This window comes from Phyllostomus hastatus, unplaced genomic scaffold, assembly GCF_019186645.2.
Source record: "Phyllostomus hastatus isolate PE091 unplaced genomic scaffold, TTU_PhHast_1.1 phas_contig_62, whole genome shotgun sequence".
Lineage (NCBI taxonomy): Eukaryota > Metazoa > Chordata > Mammalia > Chiroptera > Phyllostomidae > Phyllostomus > Phyllostomus hastatus.
In genome coordinates this window covers 1,126,033-1,148,852 of record NW_025333921.1, presented here as the reverse complement: position 1 = coordinate 1,148,852, position 22,820 = coordinate 1,126,033, and the positions used below count along the sequence as shown (strand labels likewise).

Sequence of the window (22,820 nt, the reverse complement as noted above, 5' to 3'; positions counted from 1 at the left end):
TAAATTGTTTTATTTATATTGATTTTTAGAAAATTTTACAACTTCTTCCAGAAAGGATTCATCAGCGATGGCAGTTTCATAGTATTGGTAAGTAATTTAAGTGTGTATTTAACATTTGAAATAAATGTTAAATACTGGGAATATAAAATAAAAATATAGATGAAAGATTTCCTATCACAATGGCTTATTGAATTTCTTTGTTCTATCTGTTCTTATACTCTGCATACATTAGCAATGGTGGTAGTATGATAAAACCAAAAACATAAAAGCAGACTCAGCTTCAAAATAAATATCTTTGTGAATCACGAATGGAAAAGTAATGCAAAGTGCCAAATAGAGCAGAAGCAATGGGCTCCAGGTTCAAAAGCAAGCAGTATAATTTGTCCACAAAAAGTGGGGGAGAATTGGAGTTAAGCTTACTGCTTGAAGAATCAAAATAAAGCTTCCCAGCTTATGAGACAAAGGTGATGAGAAAAAGTAGGGGAGAAAAACCTGCTGCGGGTTATTGTCAGAGACCAAACAGTCAGGAGTTCACAGACCTTCTGTTACCAGGCACTAAACCAAGATACTTTCTGATTTCAAGTCTGGTTCTGTAACAATTGCAGTGTCACCCCAGTGCTCTGAAGGTATAATAATAAGATATTCCTCTTCATGTTATAGAGGAATCTGCAAGTAAGCAATTGCTGGCTTTGGTTCACTGTCTCAATGTCAGGACTGACTACTAGTGATTCTCATCACCCTTCTCTTCTGGAGAATATGTGGACAACCACCAGATCTGTTGAAGTAGAATGTCTATAACCCTTATGTTTGTTTGTAAAAATTGTATTTGTTTCTCTTAAAAACAAGTCATACTGTGACCAGAGGAGAGAGGGGAGGGAATTTCAGGGGAAAAGGAGAAGGGTTTACAGGAACAAGTATAAAGGACACATGAACAAAAACAAGGCGGGGTGGAAATGGGAGGGAGGTGGGGAGGGCTGCGGGGGTGGGCTGGGATGAGGGTAAAAGGCAGAAAACTGTACTTGAACAACAATTAAAATAAAAAAAAAAACAAGTCATAGATGTATTTAGGTCCTACATTTCTTAACCAGTTACAGCAAATGACATCTCTGAGACTTTGAAACTGTAAGTCATACCGATTAAGAGTTCCAGAAGAAAAAAAAAGAACCTTATAACTTAATCAGGTGTGCCAAGACAAAGAAATATGGCCCAAATGAAAGAATACAGCAGAACCTCAGAACTAAGCAATGAGGAGATTGCCAACCTATCTGATGGAGAATTTAAAGCCCTGCTAATCAAAATGCCCACAGAACTGATTGAGCTTGGTTGAAAAATGAAAGAACAAATGAAAGATACCCAGAATGAAATAAAGCAAAATATTCAGGGAACCAACAGTGACAAGAAGGAAACCAGGATTCAAAGCAATGATTTGGAACAAAAGGAAGAAATAAACATCCAACTGGATCAGAACGAAGAAACAAGAATCCAAAAAAAATGAAGAGAGGCTGAGGATCCTCTGGGACAACCTAAAATGTTCCAGTATCCGAATTATAGGGGTACCAGAAGGAGAACCACAGCAAGAAATTGAAAACTTATTTGAACAAATAATGAAGGAAAACTTCCCCAATCTGGCAAAGAAACTAGACTTCCAGGAAATCCAGGAAGCTCAGAGAGTCCCAAAGAAGTTGGACCCAAAGAGGAACAGATCCAAGGCACATCATCATGAAGTTACCCAAGATTAAAAACAAAGAGAAAATCCTAAAAGCAGCAAGACAAAAGGAGACAGTTACCTACAAAAAAGTTCCCATAAGGCTATCAGCTGATTTCTCAAAAGAAACCTTATAGGCAAGAAGGGGCTGGAAAGTATTTGAAGTCATGAAAGGCAAGGACCTACATCCAAGCTTACTCTATGCAGCAAAACTTTCATTTAGAATGGAAGGGCAGATAAAGTACTTCCCAGATAAGGTCAAGTTAAAGGAGTTCATCATCACCAAGCCCTTATTATATGAAACATTAAAGGGACTTATCTAAGGAAAAAAAAAGACCAAAATTTGAACAGTAAAATGACACAAACTCACAATTATTAACAATTGAACCTAAAAGGAAAACAAAAACTAAGCAAATAACCAGAACAGGAACAGAATCAGAGAAATGGACATCACACAGAGGGAGTTCAGTGGGGAGGGGGAAGGGAGGAATGGGGGGGGAAAGATACAGGGAAGAAGAAGCATAATTAGTGGGTATAAAATAGATGGGGAAAGATAAAAATGGTATAGGAAACAGAGGACTCAAAGAATTTATATGTACAACCCATGGACAAGAACTAAGGGGGGAGGGGAATGCTGGGGGGTTGGGGGGCAGGGTGGAGGGGGATAAAGGGGGAAAATTGGGAAAACTAATAGCATAATCAATAAAAAATACTTTAAAAGAGAAAAAACAGCTCTGGACATACAGAGGGGGTATTGATTGATACAGGGGCTAAAAATCCAAAATAGTAAAGCCTTTTAGAATAAACTTCTTAGGTCAAGTTTGAGTCTGAAATGAAGCACCCATAATAAATTAAGAATTCTTACAACTCAATAATAAAAGTCCATTTTTAAAAATAGGGAAAATATTTGAGTAGGCATTTTACCGAAGAGGGCTTAAATTGCCGATAAGGTGATCAATAGAAGTGAAACCCTGTCTCGTATTTCATAATCAAAAATGCCCTCAAAGGTTGTCTGTGAAGCAACCTTTTGAGATATCTGAACTTCAGAAGTTTACTGTGCCTTCTGAGGAATGTAGACTTAAATCTCCATAGACTATTAGGCTGTCTAGTTGTCATGATTAATAATGTTCCAGTATCTAACCTGAGAATATACATAAATGATTATTTTTCTTTGTTACTGAGAAGAATCAAAAAACTCTTGTTTCTTTTTTGTATTCTGTATAAAGGAAAGTAAATCAGTGACTCGATTTTCATTCAGTTGAAAATACTAATATCCCTTTTGTTTTCTTCGACCCATATGCTTATGAGTGATTTTCATTTTCAGCTTTTCAAATAGTTGATGCTAGCACAGATTTTTTTTCTGTGTGATTTCTAATTTAAATTTTTTGTGGTTAGAAAATACACTTTATATAACATTGATCTTTTTCAAGTTTTTGCGATATTTTGTGGCTCAGAATATAGTCTCACCTGGAGAATGTTTTATTGTGCTTGAGAATGTGTATTCTGTAGTCATTTAAAATATTACATTAATATATGGCAATGATTTTTTTGGTAAAGATTTTATTTATTTATTTTTAGAGAGAGGGGAAGGGTAGGAGAAACAGGGGGAGAGAAACATAGAATGGTTGCCTTTTGGAGGCCCCCAACCAGGGAAAGAACCCGCAACCCAGGCATGTGCCCCTACCAAGAATCAAACTGGAGATCCTTTGGTTCACAGCTTGCGCTGAATCCACTGAGCTACACCAGCCAGGGCTGGTTTATCTTTATAACTTCAAGGTAGGATGGTATTTAATTAGACACAGTAAGTATGTGTAAAAAGAAAAACATGTTAAATTGACTGTACTGAAATTTAAAACTTTTGTATATTAGAAGATACCACCTATCCCAGTTAGTAAAAACATAGTTGAGTTACTTGTAAGAATGTATTTCCAATTTGTAGAACTGACATCGAATTAGTAGTCATAACATATAATAAGGAACTCTCATGTTAAACAAAATAACCCAGCTGAAAAATCAAAGATATGACAGGCCATCTGCAGAAACTTGAGTGGCCAAATGAAAAGATGCTGAATGTCAATAGGAGACATCAAGTGAAACATTAAAATATTTAACACTTAACACTCACTGACCATTTTTTTGTGTTGCCAATAATGTGTTACTGTAGTACTCTCATATGCTGCTAGCAGTACTGCTAATCTCCTTAACTACTTTAGAGGGAATTTTTCAATATTTAGTAAAGTTGTGATTAATCTTGTTTCCATTTATATATCCTGGGGAAACTCATGCATACAGGGAATCATGAACAAGAACATTTACTATAATCTTTGGAGTAGCAAAATTTTGAAAACAAACCAAATGTCCTAACATTAAGATGAATGGTATATTCTTACAATGGGATAGAGTAATAGAGAAGTTAAAATGAAATAATTAGAGCTACATACATCAATATAAGTATCAGAAGCCAATGCTAGATGTAAAAGGAAAAACAATGTATAGAATGACATGTTTTGTATGACACCATACATACAAGATTTTGTTTTGTTTTTACTATTTCTTAAACCTCAAACTTAACTCAGATTTGATTAGTTTTCCACTTGTGTTCTTTTTTTGTGTTCTTTTTCTATTCCAGGTTCCAGTACATGACACCACATGGCCGTTAGCATATATAAATTTTTAGGAGAGCTCATGGCTGGGCTTCACATAGTATTGCCTTAAGAAATTGAGTTTGCTCAAACATAAGGAAGGGAATTACAAATAAATCAACAGTTTGTTGAAACATTAAACCTTATTTTTCTATGACATATGAAACTTAACCAAATAAAGTCACAGGCTTGATCATTTGTATATAAACTCTGCTAGAAAGAATAAAAAATAGAGGATTAGAACAAATAGCTATGGAATAAATTCTTGTTAACTGGTATAAATATTTAAACATAAAACAATTCTATATATTTTATGGATTTATAAATAAGTAGTAATATAAAATATTTTTAGAGATAATTAATGCCAAAATCTGGAAAATGATTCAGGATGGTTTCACAGGAGGCTTCAGTGGTGCTTGTACTGTTAGGTAAAGCATTATAGATAATGTGAATAAATGAAATTTTTGACATTATAAGAAACATAGGACTATATTTAGATTCATCTAGACAAATGGTAGACCTCTGGATGTTTGTTGATGTTATTTCAGTATTTTATTGTAGATTAGAAACATATAATTTTTTTTAAATAATGGTTTTGTATATTTTGATGGTTTTGAATATTTTGAAAACTCAATACAATAGAAATATTTGTTAGAAAATATTAGAGTTATAGATGCTTGTATGCTTCACTAAATGGAAGTTTTCTATAGTGGTTTTTAATTTGTGTTAGTGATGGAGAAATATATAATTATATTCTCAGTCTAAATAAAAGGTGTATGAAGATTGTTATATTGAATGCAATTTTTGGGTTTAGAGTTTGTTCAATAGACTACATCATATTTAATTGCAGTAAACCATGTGTTGAATGGGTGACTTTTTATATACTCTTCTGGTCCCAAGATTATGGCCGGAGGGATAACACGGTCACCAATAATAATTTGGAGGTTGCCAAGGACTTGTTTTAAAGTGTTTTCAAGTCTGACTGAGAATGCTGACATTTAGAAAAATACAAGATGTGAATATTTAATGTTTTCTCTTTAGGTCTGATTTTAAAGAAACTACTTCACACAGGAAACTCCTTGAAGGTATATTATGATATTTCTTTTCTATAACTTTTTTTTTAAGATTTTATTTATTTATTTTTAGAGAGGGAAGGGAGGGAGGGAGAGAGAGAGAGAGAGAAACATTAATGTGTGGTTGCTGGGGGCTGTGGCCTGCAACCCAGGCATGTGCCCTGACTGGGAATCGAACCTGCGATGCTTTGGTTCCCAGCCTGCACTCAATCCACTGAGCTACGCAGCCAGGGCCTTTTCTATAACTTTTTAAAAAATAAATAAAGCATACAGTCTTTTTTCTTTTTATAAGATGTTATTTATTTTTAGAGAGAAGGGAATGGAGGGTGAAAGGGAGAAATACAGATGTGGGAGAGAAATATCAATTCATTGCTTCTCACACACCCCCAACCCAGAACCCAGCCCCCAACCTGGAACCTGGCCCCCAACCCAGGCGTGTGACCTGACCTACAATCACACCATGACCTTTCAGTTTGCGGGATGATGCCTAACCCACTGAGCCACACCACTTAGGGCACATATAGTCATCTTTTACATCAACTTTTTCCTAAAGAATTTTGAATTGTTTTTAGTCTACTTAATTGAACTGAATTCATTTAAAATATAGCAACATACCCCGTATGTATAAAAATACATACTAGGTTAACCAGGCTATTGAAAATTATTGTAGTTTTGCCACTGCATTAACTTGTTCACCAGAAATACTTTCCTCTGTGGTCTTCTAAAGACAAAAGTTAGTCATGAATTACTATTCATTTAATCACAGCTAGTATAAAGGAAGGAGGTAAGAGATCTATATAAATTTTTTTCTTTGTCATTATCTTATTGTACTATGGTAAGAGAAGCTACCCAGTCCAAAACATCTTGCTGTAGGTTAGATAAAAGTTATATTGTAGGTACTTTTGGCATCAAGGTTTGGGAGTAGCAGTACAAAGGAATAAGCCTTCCTACAACATCTTTAGCCTGTTTTCTAAGCAAACCATGTGATAGAAGCAGTTAAGTAGCTTTGATAGTGGCCATTATCACAGCTGTAGTAGGATGATTTCCAAAGTTCACTGAGGTTAGGTTAGCGAAAAACTTTATGTTTTGCTTATCTGAGGTTGAATTAAAACAAAACAAAACATCTTTTTCCAGTTCTCTTCCTAGGAAAGAATTTATTCATTCATTGAAATATGTATTGTCTTTTGTGTTTGGGGCATTGTTGTGGGTTCTTAGAAAACAGTCAATAAATAGGCCAAAATTCTTGCTTTGCAGCTTAGCAGAAATGATAACTAAATGAGATAATTTCAGACAGTGAAAAGCTTTTTAAAGACAAGAACATTGAGTTAGCTCATGAGGCTCCCCATACTCATTCCTCCTTTTACTAAACTTATTACAGCAAGGAAGACTCATTGTCCTCTCTCCTCTTGCTTCTTGGATTAGACTGGTGGTTTATATAAAGGAGGGAAGTAAATAAGAAGGAAATGATTTTCCCATTTTTTTCAGTTGGAAATTGTAAAGTAAAAATTACCTGATGGCTTTAAGTAGTTACAACCAAATTCAGTTTTTATTTGTTCAAAATCCATGAATTTAAATATAAAGATACTGAGGGTTTAGTAAATGTTGTGGGTGTAATATCCAACCCCCCCTTCCTTTCTCCTTCTCCCTCCATTCTCTCTTGCAAAGTGTCATTCTGTAATCATCTTCTAGAGAATTTTGGCCTTAAAAAGAAGAAAGTATTCGCGTAAGTAAAAATACTGTTTTTCATTTTATTTTATTTTAGATCAGGCGGGAAGGTGTTCGCCTTTTCTTATTATGGTTGCAAGCTCTTCATAATAACTGCAGCAGAGAGCAGCTTTGGATGTTTTCCTGCTTAATCCCTGGGTTTGCAGCACCGCAGTCTGAACATGGACCTCGAACTCTAGATAATCTCATCAATCCTCCACTTAACCTTCAAGAAAGTAAGATTCATGACATCTTATACATTAGTATTTTTAAATTTCCTGTGCAGTTTATTAGTATATTTTTAAATATTTTAAAATTTCTTATGTAGTTTGTTAATATATTTTAAACAAATATCTATTAACTGAGTAAGCTGAGGCCATATTTTAAAACATAGGTTTCATTCATCAGGTATGATGACTTCAACAGACCAGGAGATGATTGCCATTAAAAAAATATGTGTTATTCAGATATCCCAAGAGGAGAGGGCATGCCACGCCAGAGAGGCTGGCCACAGTGGGAAGTACCAGGGTCAGTCAGGTGGGATGGGGGATGTGGGGTGAGGGTCATGGGGAAGAGCCCTTATTGTGATTTCTGCAGGGAGGAATGTTCGGTACAGGGTGAGCAGAACGAGAATTGGCTAGTTTGGAAAACTTTAGCAGGCTCTGGGGCATGAGTAGTTGTCCCTAGTTGTCTCGTACTTGGCCCTACAGTGATTTGGTAGGGGGAATGGTAGCCCTGAGTGAGTCCAATAGAGGAGGCAGTAGAGGTGTGGACTCTGGGTTGGCTGGTTTGTATATAAAAGGCACACTCTCAGGCCTATTTTTACTATCTCTAGGAATTAGATAGTTCTGGAAAGGGCATTCTGTCCAGGGCCCTCAAGGCCCCTGATGTCAAAGCATCAGGAATACATAGTTAATATAGGCTGTTTACATTTATCTCCAATTTCTAAATCTCATGTATCATCTTGTATCCTTGAGTTAATTTGGATATGCATTAAAGCACAAGTGCCTTTTACTTTGTGCAAAGAGGATTATAAAAAACAATTTCTGTCCATTTCTGTAAGCTTAATTACTTGGCTGATACTTACTGAGAAATAAATTTAGAGACCTGCCTATGCCAAACCAGGTACTGATTGTGCTGCTTAAGAAATATTTAAGAGAATTCACCTAGTTGTGGGTTGATTTTTTAAATTTGCATTTGTTTTAATATTTTTTAATATCTGAGAAGTAAAAATATATAAAAGTTTCTTATTTTATAAGTGCACTTTTATAATCCAGGAACTAAGATGTTAACTTTCTTTTTGAGAGGGAAATAGTATTTCATCCTTTGAATAAAGTGACTAGCTTAAAGTAAGCACGGTTGTTACCTACTCTAATCAGATTTTTTTTTTATAGATGAATAAACATTCTTATTCAAATATTTGAATATATTACAGAATTTATGTAATAGACACTCTTCATGTGAATTTTAAAATATCATGAGTTCTTTCCCAAGTGAGATTTTATTTATTCTTAATTCCTACATAGCTGTCTACACAGTCCTGTGTCATATTCCCTCAATTAAGGGTTCATGAAACAGCTGAGTGTTAAAGTTTATGATTGTTGTGATGGACTATCAGGATGAGCTCAGCTTTATTTCAAGGTTCAGTCATTAGAATACTTTCAAGAAGTATAGTAAACATACATATTTTGCAGTTAAATTTTATTTGGGTCATAATATTGCATTGTTAAATTTGTTTTGTAATTGTACTAAACTTTTCTTTTGTCTTTGGATAGCTCAAGTCACTATAGAGGAAATCACTCCTCTCGTCCCCCCGCAATCAGGAGATAAAGGACAAGAAGATCTCACAAGCTATTTTCTTGAAGCACTTTTAAAATATATAGTAATTCAGGTACATGTTATCTTCTTTGATACCACCTCCTTTACTTTGTTCTGTGAGTAATTCCCCCCTCTTTTACCATTATTCTTTCATAGTGGATATTTGCTTGTTATCCTAATGGAAGAGTGGCAAATTTTTACTTTCAAAAATATGTTAGTATGTCCTTTCTGAAATAAAAATTATTGGAGACATTATGAACCTTTTAGAAAGGAAGCTGGGAGGAGAAAATTCTAAAGTAGACTCATACATATCTCCTTATATGAGTCATTTGTGTCTAGTACTTTCTAATTCTTTCATTTATAATTAGCAGCTGTGGTACTGTAAATGAATATCTAGTAACTTTGATTTAGGGATCAATCTGCCAAGTGGCAGCAGCTAGAGAGGTGGCTGAAGATTTTGCCCTGGCTGGTGTAGCTCAGTGGATTGAGCACGGGCTGCGAACCAAAGTGTCGCAGGTTCGATTCCCAGTCAGGGCACATGCCTGGGTTGCAGGCCATGACCCCCAGCAACCACACATTGATGTTTCTCTCTCTCTCTCTCTCCCTCCCTTCCCTCTCTAAAAATAAATAAATAAAATCTTTTAAAAAATGCAAAAAAAATTTAAAGATTTTATTTATTTATGTTTAGAGAGAAGGGGACGGAGGGAGAAAGAGAAGGAGAAAAACATCACTGTGTGGTTTCCTCTTGCATGCCCCTCACTGGGGATCTGGCCCCACAACACTGGCATGTGCCCTGACCAGGAATCGAACCAGGGACCCCTTGGTTTGCAGGCTGGTGCTCAATCCAGTGAGCCACACCAGCCAGGGCAACACTTTAAACTTATTTGTCTGTTTGTACTTTTTAAATTTCCAAGTGCATGTGTTTTGTAAAGTAATCTATTCATCTCTAAGACATGAAGGGAATTTGTCCTGACTGATGAAAACACTCTTAGCACATAACATTTCTTATAACTTTTCCAAACATAAAAATTCTCCGTCACTCAGAAACAAACGTTATGGTTAATTTGGACCTTGAATGAGTTTGCCAGGGTTTGGATCTTGTGTATTGTGACCTTTGGTAGATTACTTCTTTGTACTTAATATAGAGGTAAAAATAATATCTATCCCATTTTGGTGTTTGATGTTTAAAAAATTAGTGCAAAGTACTTAGAATAAAAAAGTGCATGACACACAGTGAATGTTCTATAGTGCGTAGCTTTTGCTATCATTATTGCCAGTTTTTTTTAAAAAAACACTTTTGTACTTCATGTAAATTTTAAAAATTGCTTTACTGGCTTATTGAGATATAGTTAAGGTACAATAAACTACAGTGTTTGAAATAAACAATATGATTACACCCATGAAACTATCACCACAATCAAGATAATGGGCGTCTCTATCACCAGTAAAAGTTCTTGGATCCCTTTGTAATCCATTCTTTTCCACCACCCCATCCCCAGGCAATCATTGATCTGATTTTTGTCTCTCTAATTTGCATTTTTCATATAAATAAAATTATATGGTACATGAGTTTTTTGTTTGTTTTGGTCTCTTTTTTTCAGCATAATTATTTTGAAAATCGTTCATATTGTTCTACGTATTAATAGTTTGATCCTTTTTATTGCTGAGTACCTTCCCATTTTAGTGATATACCACAATTTGTTATCCAATCATCTGTTAATGGTAATATGAGTTGTTTCTCATTTTTGGCTATTACAAATAAAACTGCTATGAATATTGATAAATAAGTCTTTGTGTGGACACAAAGTTTTCCTGGCGTAAATACCCAGTAGTGGAATGGCTGAGTTGAAGGGTAGGTGGGTATTGACTTTTTAAGACACTATCACACTGCTTTCCAAATGTTTGTACCCTTTTACATTTTACCAGCAGTGTATGAGACTGAAAGTTGATTCACATTCTCACCAGCAGTTGGAAAGGTTAGCCTGTAATTTTAGCCATTCTAAAGTGAGTATATATTGGTATTTCATTGGCACCCACTTTTTTCCTTTACCATCCTCATACTTAGATAACTTCCTCGCCCTACTGGAATTCTCACACCCCATATTTTACTGCTTTGTTTCCTCCTCCTGTCACCCCCACACTCCCACCTTATGGACACTGCCCTCACCTCTCTGACTCTTGAGTCCACTCCAGGCTACTACTGCCTATACCCACGTTATGGATGCCCTACTTCTTGTGGTTAGGCTGTGATTACCTGCACTAGACTGCTATTGCTTTCACTTCCCCTGCCCCCTCACATATTTTGTGCAACTTTTAGGCTGAATTATTTTAGAAGATGCAAAGGGAAACTAACAAAGATTAGTATCTTTGTTATTAGTAGAACTGAGTTTTGAATCAACTTTGACAGTTTTCCAGAGCACATTTTAACTTCTAAGATTTTTGGAATATAACCTATGTAATGTATCTGTGTGTCATTAGACTGGTTTTTAAGATTTGTTCTTTAAATATATGTACATACTTACATATTGCTATATATCTTCACAGTGTAACAGTTCCGTATATGGCTCAAGTAACCTTTTTTAAACTTATTTACTATAACTAATAATTGTTTCTTCCTTCTGGAATGATTCTAATTATATTGTGTATTTTAGGTAAAAAGTTTAGAATGGAAGAACAAAGAAAACCAAGAAAAGGGATTTTCATTTTTGTTTTCACATTTTAAGAAGTACTACTTGCCTTATATTTTTCCAAACATGTGCAAGGAGAACAGTTTATATCATCCTGTACTTGGTAGGTAATCTTTGGAAATTTTCTAAAAAAAATCAAACATAAGAATAAAACATACCTCAGTGTAAAGACGATACTTGTTACCTGCAGAAAACTGATAACATTTAATATTTGTATTAATTGATTAGAGATGTTGATAATACTGAAAGTGGAATTTTTATTAATAGGAAATTTTCATTGAGAGTGAAGAGATTTTTTTAAAAGCTTACTCTCTGGATCTCACCTATTGAATGAGACAGGTCTCACTGTATTATAAATTTCCTTTTTAAGGTTCCCCCAGGAGTTCAATTTAGTATGTCTTAATCTAATTCCATGTGAATAATTACATTATTAATATTTTGGTCATCCCTTGTCCAGTATTTAGTGGCAGTGCCAAGAAGTTTGTTGTAACCTTGAGCCTAGAGCCTCACAGACAAATCCTGGGTTAGAAGCAGACCACTGCTATATACAGAAGGCATTGGTAGTCTGTATGTGCAAATGTCCTTTTTCACCAAAAGATGTTTCTATTTTAAGCTCTGCCAAGTTTAGGCAACTAACAGTCATAGGCAAAACTATTAGGGCTAGTAGAAATGACTTAGATTAGTCAAAGTAGCAAGCCTTTACCACTGGGAACATTATTTGCTTTAAAAATCAAGGAAAAAGTCTCATGTTTTGTATAACTTCAAAATGTGTGTCTCAACCTTAGGTTATTTGAAGTGAGCTCTCATTAATTTTAAATATAAATTTTAAATTTCAGAAGCTTCTCTTTTACTCAGACAGGATTCATTGAGCCTATTAAAAATTTTTTCAAAAAGATCTGTTTCTATATGTTTAACTCTTCTAGATTCTATGCTAATATTTAGCACATTATTTTAAAATGTCATTTTTGTACTAAATCTACTTCTAAAACCAGGGTATCATTGCAGTTTTTAAAAAATGTTTAAAATGTAGATTTTTCTAAGTACAGGTCCTTTCTTACATACTTTTCCTTTTATTTTGCATAGATATCCCACAGATGAGACCAAAGCCACATTATGTTATGATAAAGAAGGATGCTGAAACCAATGAAGCAATATATTGTACAAAGGAGCCTTTCATTAAGGCTCGTGTTATTGTCATTCGTTGGCTAGTTTCTTTCTGGCTTGAGCCAAAGCCACATACAGGACCTCATATTCCTGGGATGGAAGGTGAAGTCTTGCCAAAGAATATTCAGGTAATATACACATAACTTGCTGAAGTTAGAGATGGTTTAAGAGATTTGTCAACTTATTTGCCTTAGGTTAGAGTACATTTAAATCAAATAATAGTAATATTTGCTTTGTATAAAAATATTTTGTAAATCCAGATTTTAACAATAACTAGAGAACTGTTAGGCAGGATAGATAGTAAACCAACGCAGGGAAGGAGAGGATGACACGTCCTACCAATTAACTCAGTAGTCCTGAACCTGGTCCGGTAAGATTGCCAAGTATTTTGAAAGTCACAAGAAAAACCATGATGGCTCAGGAGGAAGGGAGCTTGAAATTCTCTGTGTATAGTTTCCACTACATGGGAAAGAAAGCCTTTGAAACTGTGTTTTCATCCCAAGGTCTGCAAAGGAGAGGAGAAGTTTCCCTCTAGGGAACCATCTTCTAGGAGGGGGAACCTAGAAGCTGGCTATAAGCATAAAACCCCTAAAATCCCAATAGTCCGTGCACTCAGACTAGCTGGATGCCCACTTGTAGCTTCGTGCTCAAGTGTACTTCATCAATAAACTTGGTATCTCATTTCCTATATATGTGTTGTCTCTCTCCTGTTCTTTTCTTGTGAGGAGACAAAAACTGAGCAGAGGGAGTCCCCTACTCAGGTCTCCCCGATAATAGGACCAACAGCTTTCTTAAGAAAAAAATAAAACTTAGAAGGTATAGAAAATAATTTCAGTCATACCTGATTCTCAATTTTTATAGTTTGTTAATTTTATAGTACTAAAAATATCCTGAGTTGTATGAACAAAAATATTCTGGGTTTTACAAGTAAATTTTTGCAGTTGGAAACAGTTTGCAATCAAATGGTTGTAGGACCTTCATAGTTCTTTTTAGATTTTTAGGCAGTAATAGATTGCTGATTTAAAGTCTTGTCACCAACTTATTCCCTTTTTTCCAACAAGGACACAGTCCAGAAATGTTGTATAAAATTATACAGCTATACAATGGAGGGACTAATATTTTAAAATCTATTATTTTTAAGTAAATTTTTTTCACTTTAAATTTTTTCCTCAATATGCATTTTTTCCTGAACTTTTACATATTATAGTATTTTTTTACTATCTTATTTTCCTTTTTTCAGATTTTATCATGTAATTTTAAAAATCTTGCATCATATATATATTTTTATGACTTATTAAATCTTTTTAAAATTTTTTTTAAAGATTTTTTTTTTTTGAGAGGGGGAGACACATCATTGTGTGGTTGCCTCTAACACTCCCCCTACTGGACACCTGGCCTGCAACCCAGGCATGTGCCCTGACTGGGAATGGAACTGGCCACCCTTTGGTTCATAGACCAGCACTCAATCCTCTGAGCCACACCAGCCAGGGCAACTTCTTAAATCTTTAAAAAATTATGTAAAATTATAATGTGTGTTAATTAGTTCATTAGCATTTAGAAAATCTGACTTATATTCTTCTTAGCCTCCTATTTATATGTAGCTATGTGGTGTTTTTTCCTCAAAACTTTTGTTAATAATTCTTTGCTCTGCAAAGAATTATTAAATGTAGAAACTGTCGTCTCAGAACTTAATGGACTAAAATCATAGAGATTTTTTATTGGGAAGGCATATTTGAGATCATTTAACTAAACCTTCTTATTTTATTTAGACAACAAAACTGAGATAAAAAATTGAGTAACTTACCAGAAAGTAATTTACCATACTTACTGAATTTACCATACTTACTTTTCTCATACCATGGTAGTAATTTCTTTATCATCACCTTAGGACTTTTACTTTACATTTTTAGTCATGGTGAAAATTCTACTAAGTTACTAGAGTATAGAGATCTCTAAAAATTGTTTTGGCTTCATTTCTACTTCTGTCATAAATATCCTTCCATTTCTTTGATGTTGTTTTTTTGAGAAGTTTTTACTTGTGTAATTTTTGTCTAAAGTAAAATAAAGATGATTTTAAACTTTAAGTCTTTATTGAACAAACAGTTCAATATTAAGATGTCTGTTTATTATTGAAGTTCTGAGTTAACTCCATCTGCATTATTTTTTACCCAGCTTTAATTAGTAACCTCCTTATACCGCAAACATGCTGAAAAGCAAATCTAATTATGGATGGGTAGATGACTAATGAGTATCACTGTATCACTTAGATGTTGAGTTATTTGCATTGCCATTTAATTATTTAGAGTGAATTCTTTGGATTCTGCTAGTATTTGTTATTAGAAGACAAAATACCTAGATAACAATTATGATATTCTCCCCATTTTGTTTTTATTTTTATTTTAGAGAGCAGCAGCTAGTTTGGTATCCAGAGAAGAAAACAAAAATGATAATGCGGATAAAACAGATAGAACTACAGAACCAGAACAGTCTCATTCTAATACAAGCACTCTGACAGAGCGAGAACCTAGCTCATCTAGTCTCTGTAGTATTGATGAAGAGCATCTGACAGACATTGAAATAGTTCGCAGAGTTTTTTCTTCCAAAAGAAGTAATGTAAACTTTGTCACAGAGATATTTCGTCAGGTAAAATACCTCTCAGTATTTTTAATTTGTAATAGAGGTTTTTGTCTTTAATATTGAATATTCAGGGATGGGTAAAAATAGGTTTACTGTTTATGTCTTTTTTCATACAAACAACTGTGAACCTACTTCTACCCGCTCCTGTGCTGACTTATAGCTATTTCAAATTTATTCTTCTTGAAAGTATTTTTTAAAGTTCATGTTTAGTTTTAAAAATTTACTACGTGTAATCCGTTAGTATTTTCTATTTTTATTTTTTAGTTTATGGTGGTTTTATTTTAGTAACTACCTCTTATACTTATCGGAATAATTTTCTTAGCTACTCTCTTTGTGGTTTGAAACTTTTCTATCATTTGATTAAGTATAATACAATTACTTCATCCTTCACTCTTCAATCAATAAAAGTGGTTTTTCAGTATAAGTGATGTTTTAATTGCCTTTATCCTCCTTTCAGAAGCTTAATTTTGTCCTCAAATGCATTCTGAAGTTAAAGTTGTTTAAGGTAGGTATTTGGGGAATAAAATGAAGAAGGAGAGAGAAATGAAAAGAATGAAAGCTATTTCACATAATGATAGCTAGAAATTCCTAAGTGCACATTCTCAATTACATAGAAATTTTGTGGGCAATAAACCCTATGAAAACTGATCATTTGCTTTTACTAGCAAAATTATTTAACTTTTGTAGATAAACATGATTGAGTTTTGTAGCTGAAGGGGATTATTCAAATCTCACAGCAAATAAGTAGTATATTCTGGACTAAAATTTCCAGATCTTGGTTCACATGTCAGTGCTCTTTATTCTGTGCCATATTGCTTTCACATGCCAGGGAGCTCCTGGCAAGGCAATTCTAAACATTGATTAGCATGTAAAACCAAAGCATGAGACAGCATTAAGCTAAGAAACAAACTGGTAACACTTTGTCCAGTTTTGGCAGTTTCGAGTTGCCAAGTTCAGGGTTTGTGTTGACTGGATATATGATAAATGGGAAAGGGAAGATACTTGACAAATGATGTTGGAATATTTTGTTTGTGGGAAAATTTAAAGTTAATGGAACTGTTCACGTTTTCTAGCTCTTAAGTCAGTTTGAATAAGTTTATTTTTCCAGGAATTTGTTCATTATATTTGTTTTTAGATTTGGCAAATTGAAATTGCTTTACAAAAAGAGGGAAAGCCCAAAATGCTACTTTCTATAGAGAACTCACAGTTCAGTTTTATGCAGAACAAAGGAAAAAGAAACTTTTGATCATAGGTTTGGAATCTGTATCCAAACTACAAATCAATGAGAATAGTAGTCTGCAAATACAGTTGGTTTGCTGCTGCATTGTTTACTGTTTGTCTCATGTTAACAGTTATAAACAGAGCAGTGCAACTAGTATTTGAAACAGTCCTTACAGTGTCAGGTGCAGCATTTCACTTCACACCACTGTTTCTTTTTGAGTTCCAGGGCTTCCTCTTCTTCAGTCATTTTTGATATCGAAGGTTTTGCTAATCTCTTAAGGAGTTTTCCTGTTGATCACACTGGCAACTGTCTTGCATGTAACATCAAGCAAACCTTTGATGTCTAAATAGTTTGCAGCCAGAATAATTTCAAAAAGTGTCCCTTTGGTCAACTTTCATAAATTCTCGGTCCCATACAGGGATATCATCTGTTCGCTTTTCTTTGTTCTTACCATCCTCGGGAGGAGGAGGGTCATCCTTGTGGTGGGTGCACCAAGAATGATCTTTTAAAAATATTGCTACATTAACATTTTTAGAGGAATTGGGTTATCATCACCTGATTCATCATCCATTCCCAAGTCTTCAGACATGGTCTGGAGAGGCTCATATTTGTTTGGCAGTTTCAACAACAACTTCAAATACCTCTCCATCACAACTCTGCAACTTAATTGAAGGCATGGTGCTTTGTCTCAAGGAGACATCAAGCCAGAGACTGACAAGAGTGGGGCAAGGTCAGCAGACATGAGAGAAAGGCAGAGAACAAGACCACCACCCTGCCATTATCTCCTAAATGTTTTATTTAGTATCTAACAATATTTATTATTTACTTAAATATCTCTTAAAATAATTGCCTTTGTCTCACTATTTTTCTTGCCTTTTCTAGGATTTAACAAGATATATATGAGATCCCCCCTCCTTTTTTTTTTAAACCAAGCTCTGGCCAGTTTTATTAAAAAATTTGCATCATTTACTTTTCACCAGTCCATTCTGGTGAAAATGATATTCTGGCATGCTTCTAATGATATCAGAATCATCTGGATCAGTCATAGTTAGCACGCTTATTCTGTAGTGATGGACACCAGTCTTGGCCAAAATGGCATAAAACTTTATTTCAGATTTTCTCAAGGCTAGACAGTTGTTGGCAAGGATGACCGATTTCACTTTGCCCTATCTGGTCATCTTCACAGTCTGCGTATGCCCCAGCACATACTTCCCACTTTTCATAACAAGTTGGAACCTAGAGTTGAATGACTCTAGTGACATTGTGTCCTCTTTGCGGCCACCAGCTTCCTGCTTTAGGTGCAAGATGGCCCACAGCCAAGAGCTGCTGCCAGGATGGCTGGGGAGCAAGAAAGGAAAGCTAGTTTCACTTTATACATGCCTATTAACCTCTCATTCATATTTTCCAACTCTTTTTCTCTCTCTGCTGCAATCTGGATAATTCCTTAATTACAACTGTGTCTGGAAGTTGGCCATTCTGCTTGGTCAATTCCATTGTCTCTATTCTGTAGTTACGTATTACCACTAAACATAGTTATTTTATATTGATTGATTGACCTTTATAGGTCGAATTCTGCCGTATTTTGTTTCTATATACTCTTCCTCATGGTGCTGTATTCTCTTGAATTTCTTCTCATATTTTGTGAATTTTAGAAGTTCAGAAATTTGATTCTGAGCTTTTACTTCGTCATGACTTTATTTCTTGATTTGGTTCGTTAAAGATTGATTCCTTCAGAGAGTAGTTGAGTTGCTTCTTCTAGATGCCAAGAGACACTACCAATCTCGCATTAAACTGAATTCTTGATATGAGGTTCAAGCCAGCTAGATAATATGAACACAGTAGTAGGCTAGCTTTTGGTTACAATGTTTCTGGGGAGAATTCTGTTGTTATCTACTCTGATCTAGCTATGGGTGGGTTTATTTCTAATTCAGCCTCCTGATGATAGCTACTCCTTTGGAATCCCAACTTTATTTATGAGTTTCCTGTTGTTCTCCTTACTTTGCCCCAATAACTCCATGGAAACCAAGCTAATTGGTGCTACTCAAAGTGAAAGTCAGCTTTATTGCTCCCCCTAGAAACTTTCTGCGTTTGGATTCCATGTATGTTTTTATTTTTGAATATTTCTTTCTATTTTTTGGCTCATGGTGCATTTAGGAAGATTAAGATTTCTTTTAAAGAAATCTATCATTTTTGTCTTTTCAATCAGAAGGTTGGTTGGGTTACCTAGGCCACCATACTCTTGGAAACAGAATTCCCCTCATTGAAGTTTTAATCATTCTCTTATATTTTAATTTCTAAAAGTTTCATTTATATCTGCCTACTCACTTTTTGTAGAGGCTGATATTTTATATTTTCATGTTCTACTTAATTAACACATATCAAAATGCTTATTTTATATTCCTCATTCCAGTAATTCTAGTAACTTAAGTCTTTGCAGTTTTGGCCTGTTGTTGTGTCTGTTCACCCTTGTTAGTTTGTTTTGAGCTTGCATTTTTTTGAAATTTTGTGAGAATTACGATGGAACCTAGGTTGTAGGATTTGCACTTCTCTAGGGTATTTGGGGGTCCTATCAGCCTACGTTTACTGTAAGTTGTAATTCTCAGCTTATGATTTTTCTCACTTTGCAGCAATCAAAGTTATGTGTTCAGCCTGGGAATGTGAATTTTCAAAGAAGACTGTTGTGCCCTTATATTCTCCTACCCTAAGTTAATAGACAGGTTTTCTTATTGACTCTTTTGTGGAGTTCAGTTATTGTTTTTCTTCCCCTCCTAGCTTGTCTTTGCATTGAGGTGGTAGCCCTCTTTGGGTCAGCCTTATGTGTAGGACTCTTTATCTCTATCTCTGTCTCTCTCTCTCTCTCCTTTGTCCAGTTGGCTATTTAACCTAAAACTCTCTAGACTGTCTGTTCAAGGCAACAGTCAGAAGTTTTATTGCTCACTTGTCTATCTGGATTAATACTCTCATTTTGTTCTAGATTCAGAATATCCTTAGAAACTTGAGTTGTTTATTTAAAGGTATATTATATTTAAAAATAATTTTATATTTATTGAACTTATTGGGATGACATTGGTTAATAAAATTATATAGGTTTCATGTGTGCAATTTTATAGTACATCATTTGTATGTTGTATTGTATGTCCCCGACCCCACCCAAGTCAAGTTTCCTTCCGTCACCAGTTTTTCCTTTTACCTTCTTCTACCTCCCCCACCCTATTTCCCTCTGCTAATCACCGCACTGCTGTCCATGTCTATGTAAAGGTATATTTTGTATGTGACCAATTTTGGGTGTTTTGTGCTTGGAGATTTCAGGATTTTTTTTTATGATACTGCTGGGAACTAAGTCCTCTGATATGTTATTTTTATTCTAAAAATTATTTTATTTTTTAAAATGTATTTAATGATTTTGAGAGAGTGAGAGAAACATCAGTTTGTTTTTCCACTAATTTATGCATTCATTGCTTGATTCTTGTATGTGCCCTGACTGGGGATAGATCCCACAATCTTGGCGCATTAGGATGATGCTTTAACCAACTGAGCAACCTGGCCAGGGCCTGACAATTATTTTTTTAAAGTGATTTTTAGAGTAAAAGTTTAAGATGGTGACTCCATTGAACTGATTAATTTTTGAAAGGGAATTAGTTTTTAAGAGTAGATTGTAGTAGGACAGCTATTTTAACTTAACTAATACTGATGATAAATTTGCAAGATTGGTCAGAAAACTAAAAGTGGAACTTCCTTTTTACCCAGCAATTCCACTGCTAGGATTATATCCTAAGAACCCTGACACACCAATCAAAAAGAACCTGTACACCCCAATGTTCATAGCAGCACAATTTACAATAGCCAAGTGCTGGAAGTGCCATCAGTAAATGAACGGATCAAAAAACTATAGAACATTTACACAATGGAATTCTGCGCAGCAGAAATAAAAAAGGAATTCCTACCCTTTGCTACAGCATGGATGGAACCTGGAGAGCATTATGCTAAGTGAGATAAGCCAGGCGCTGAAAGACAAAGACCATATGATCTCACCATTAATAGGAACCTAATCAACAAAATGAACAAGCGAGCAAAGTATAGCCAAAGACATGGAAATTGAGTACAGGCTGACAGTGACCAGAGGGGAGGGGATAATGGGGGGAAAGGGTGAAGGGTTTACAGGAACAATTGTAAAGGACATATGGACAATAACAAGGGGGTGAGTTGGAAACAGGGAAGGGAGGTGGGGAGGGCTGGAGTGGGGGGTAAAGGCAGAAAATTGCACTTGAACAGCAATTTAAAAAATGCTAAATAAATAAAATAAACACAAACCTTAAAAAAATTTACAAGATTGGGAATCTGTGAAATAGTTTCTTTCTTTCTTTCAAAGGCTCATTGTTTACAGTATAGTATAGACAAAATATATATTATTGTAATTATCAGGTATGTAGACATACAATGATTTTGCCTTTAACAATCCCAGCTAGAGCATTAGTGTTTCTGTTGCTAAATGGGTTTAATAAAAATGTCTTTACTTTTTATTTTATTTTTATTACCATTCCCCATCATATCCCCCTTAGCACCCGTTAGCTTGTTCCCTCTATCTTTGGTCAGTTTCTGTTTTGTTTATTCATTTTTTTTTTTTTCAGATTCCACATATAGGTGAGACCATATGGTGCTTGTCTTTTTCTGTCTAACTTACTACACTTAGCGTAATACCTATATTGTCACAAATGGCAAGGTTTCATTCTTCTTTTTCTTGAATGATATTCCAGAGTGTGTATGTCTGTGTGTCTTCTCTACTTACTCATCTATTGATAGACATCTAGGTTGCTTCCAAATCTTGGCTATTGCCAGTAATGCTACAGTCAACATAGGGGTGCATATATCTTTTTGAATTCATGTTTCTGTTTTCAGATAAATATCAAAACTGGAATTGTTGAATCATGTGGTAGCTCTATTTCTAAATTTTTAAGGAATCTCCATACTGTTTTCCATAGTGGCTGCACTGGTTTACAGTCCCAACAACAGTGTATGAGGGTTTCCTTTTCACTACATACTTTCCAGTATTTGTTTGTTGATTTATTGATGGCAGCCATTCTGACAGGTGTGAGGTGGTATCTCATTGTGGTATTTTAATTTGCATTTTCTTGATAATTAGTGATGTGGAACACCTTTCCTTGTTTCCTGGCCATGTACATGTTCTCTTGGAAGAAATGTCTTCAAATTCTTTGCTCGGTTTTTAATTTGATTATTTGTTTTTTTGGTATCAAGTTGTATGAGCTCTCTATATAATTTGGATATTAACTCTTTAACAGATGTATCATTTGTAGATATCATCTCCCATTCAGCATGCTGTTTTTTCACTTTGTTGGCCATTGTAGTTTCATGTAGTCCTCTTTTTTCTTTTGTTGCCTTTGCCTGAGGAGACATGTCCCCCCAAAAAAATATCACTAAGAGCAATGTCAGAAATTTTACTGCCTGTTTTTTCTTCCAGGGTTTCAGGCCTAACATTTCTCAAATGAGAATTAAAGTCTTTAATTAATTTTGAGTTCATTTTGGTATATGGTGGAAGAAAGTGGTTCAATTTCAATTTTTTTTTTACATAAATCTTTCTAGCCAACACTACTTGTTTAAGGAGACTATCTTTATTTTATATTCTTGCCTCTTTTATTGTAGATTAATTTGCCATATAATCAAGGATTTATTTCTGGGCTCTCTCTTATTTTTCATTGATCTATATATCTGTATTTATGCCAGTATTATTTTGTTTTGATTATTATAGCTTTGTAGTGTAGTTTGATATCACGGAGTATGATATCTCCTCCCACTCTGTTCTTTCTCAAGATTTCTTTGGCTATTTGGGGACTTTTGTGGCTTTATATAATTTTTAGGATTAGTTCTAATTCTTAGAAGAATACCAATGGTATTTTAATTGGGATTACATTGAATCTATAAGTTACTTTAGGTGATAAAGACATTTTATCAATGTTAATCCTTCCAGTTCAGGAGCAAGATATATCCCTCCAATTTATTTGTAACTTGTTCAGTTTTTTTTAAGTGTTTTATAGTTTTCAGAGCCTAGGTCTTTTACCTCTTTGGTTAAATTTTTTCTGGGTATTTTATACTTTCTTATGCAATGTGAGTAGAATCATTTTATTAATTTCTTCTGATTATTTGTTATTGGTA

General features: G+C 34.6%; 1 protein-coding gene and 1 pseudogene across 10 annotated transcripts in view; one reads left to right on the top strand and one right to left on the bottom strand.

Moving 5' to 3' along the window:
• RALGAPA1 (Ral GTPase activating protein catalytic subunit alpha 1) overlaps positions 1-22,820 on the top strand; it is a 262,117-nt gene that overhangs the window by 44,932 nt on the left and 194,365 nt on the right. For all 10 annotated transcript variants that reach the window (XM_045848431.1, XM_045848430.1, XM_045848425.1 and 7 more), the window contains exons 4-10: positions 30-87; positions 5,389-5,432; positions 7,183-7,360; positions 8,900-9,015; positions 11,594-11,732; positions 12,713-12,921; positions 15,197-15,436. In XM_045848431.1, the coding sequence (XP_045704387.1) occupies positions 30-87; positions 5,389-5,432; positions 7,183-7,360; positions 8,900-9,015; positions 11,594-11,732; positions 12,713-12,921; positions 15,197-15,436 (984 nt within the window). The remainder of the gene's footprint in view (positions 1-29; positions 88-5,388; positions 5,433-7,182; positions 7,361-8,899; positions 9,016-11,593; positions 11,733-12,712; positions 12,922-15,196; positions 15,437-22,820) is intronic.
• Positions 16,830-17,329, bottom strand: LOC123825103 (annotated as a pseudogene).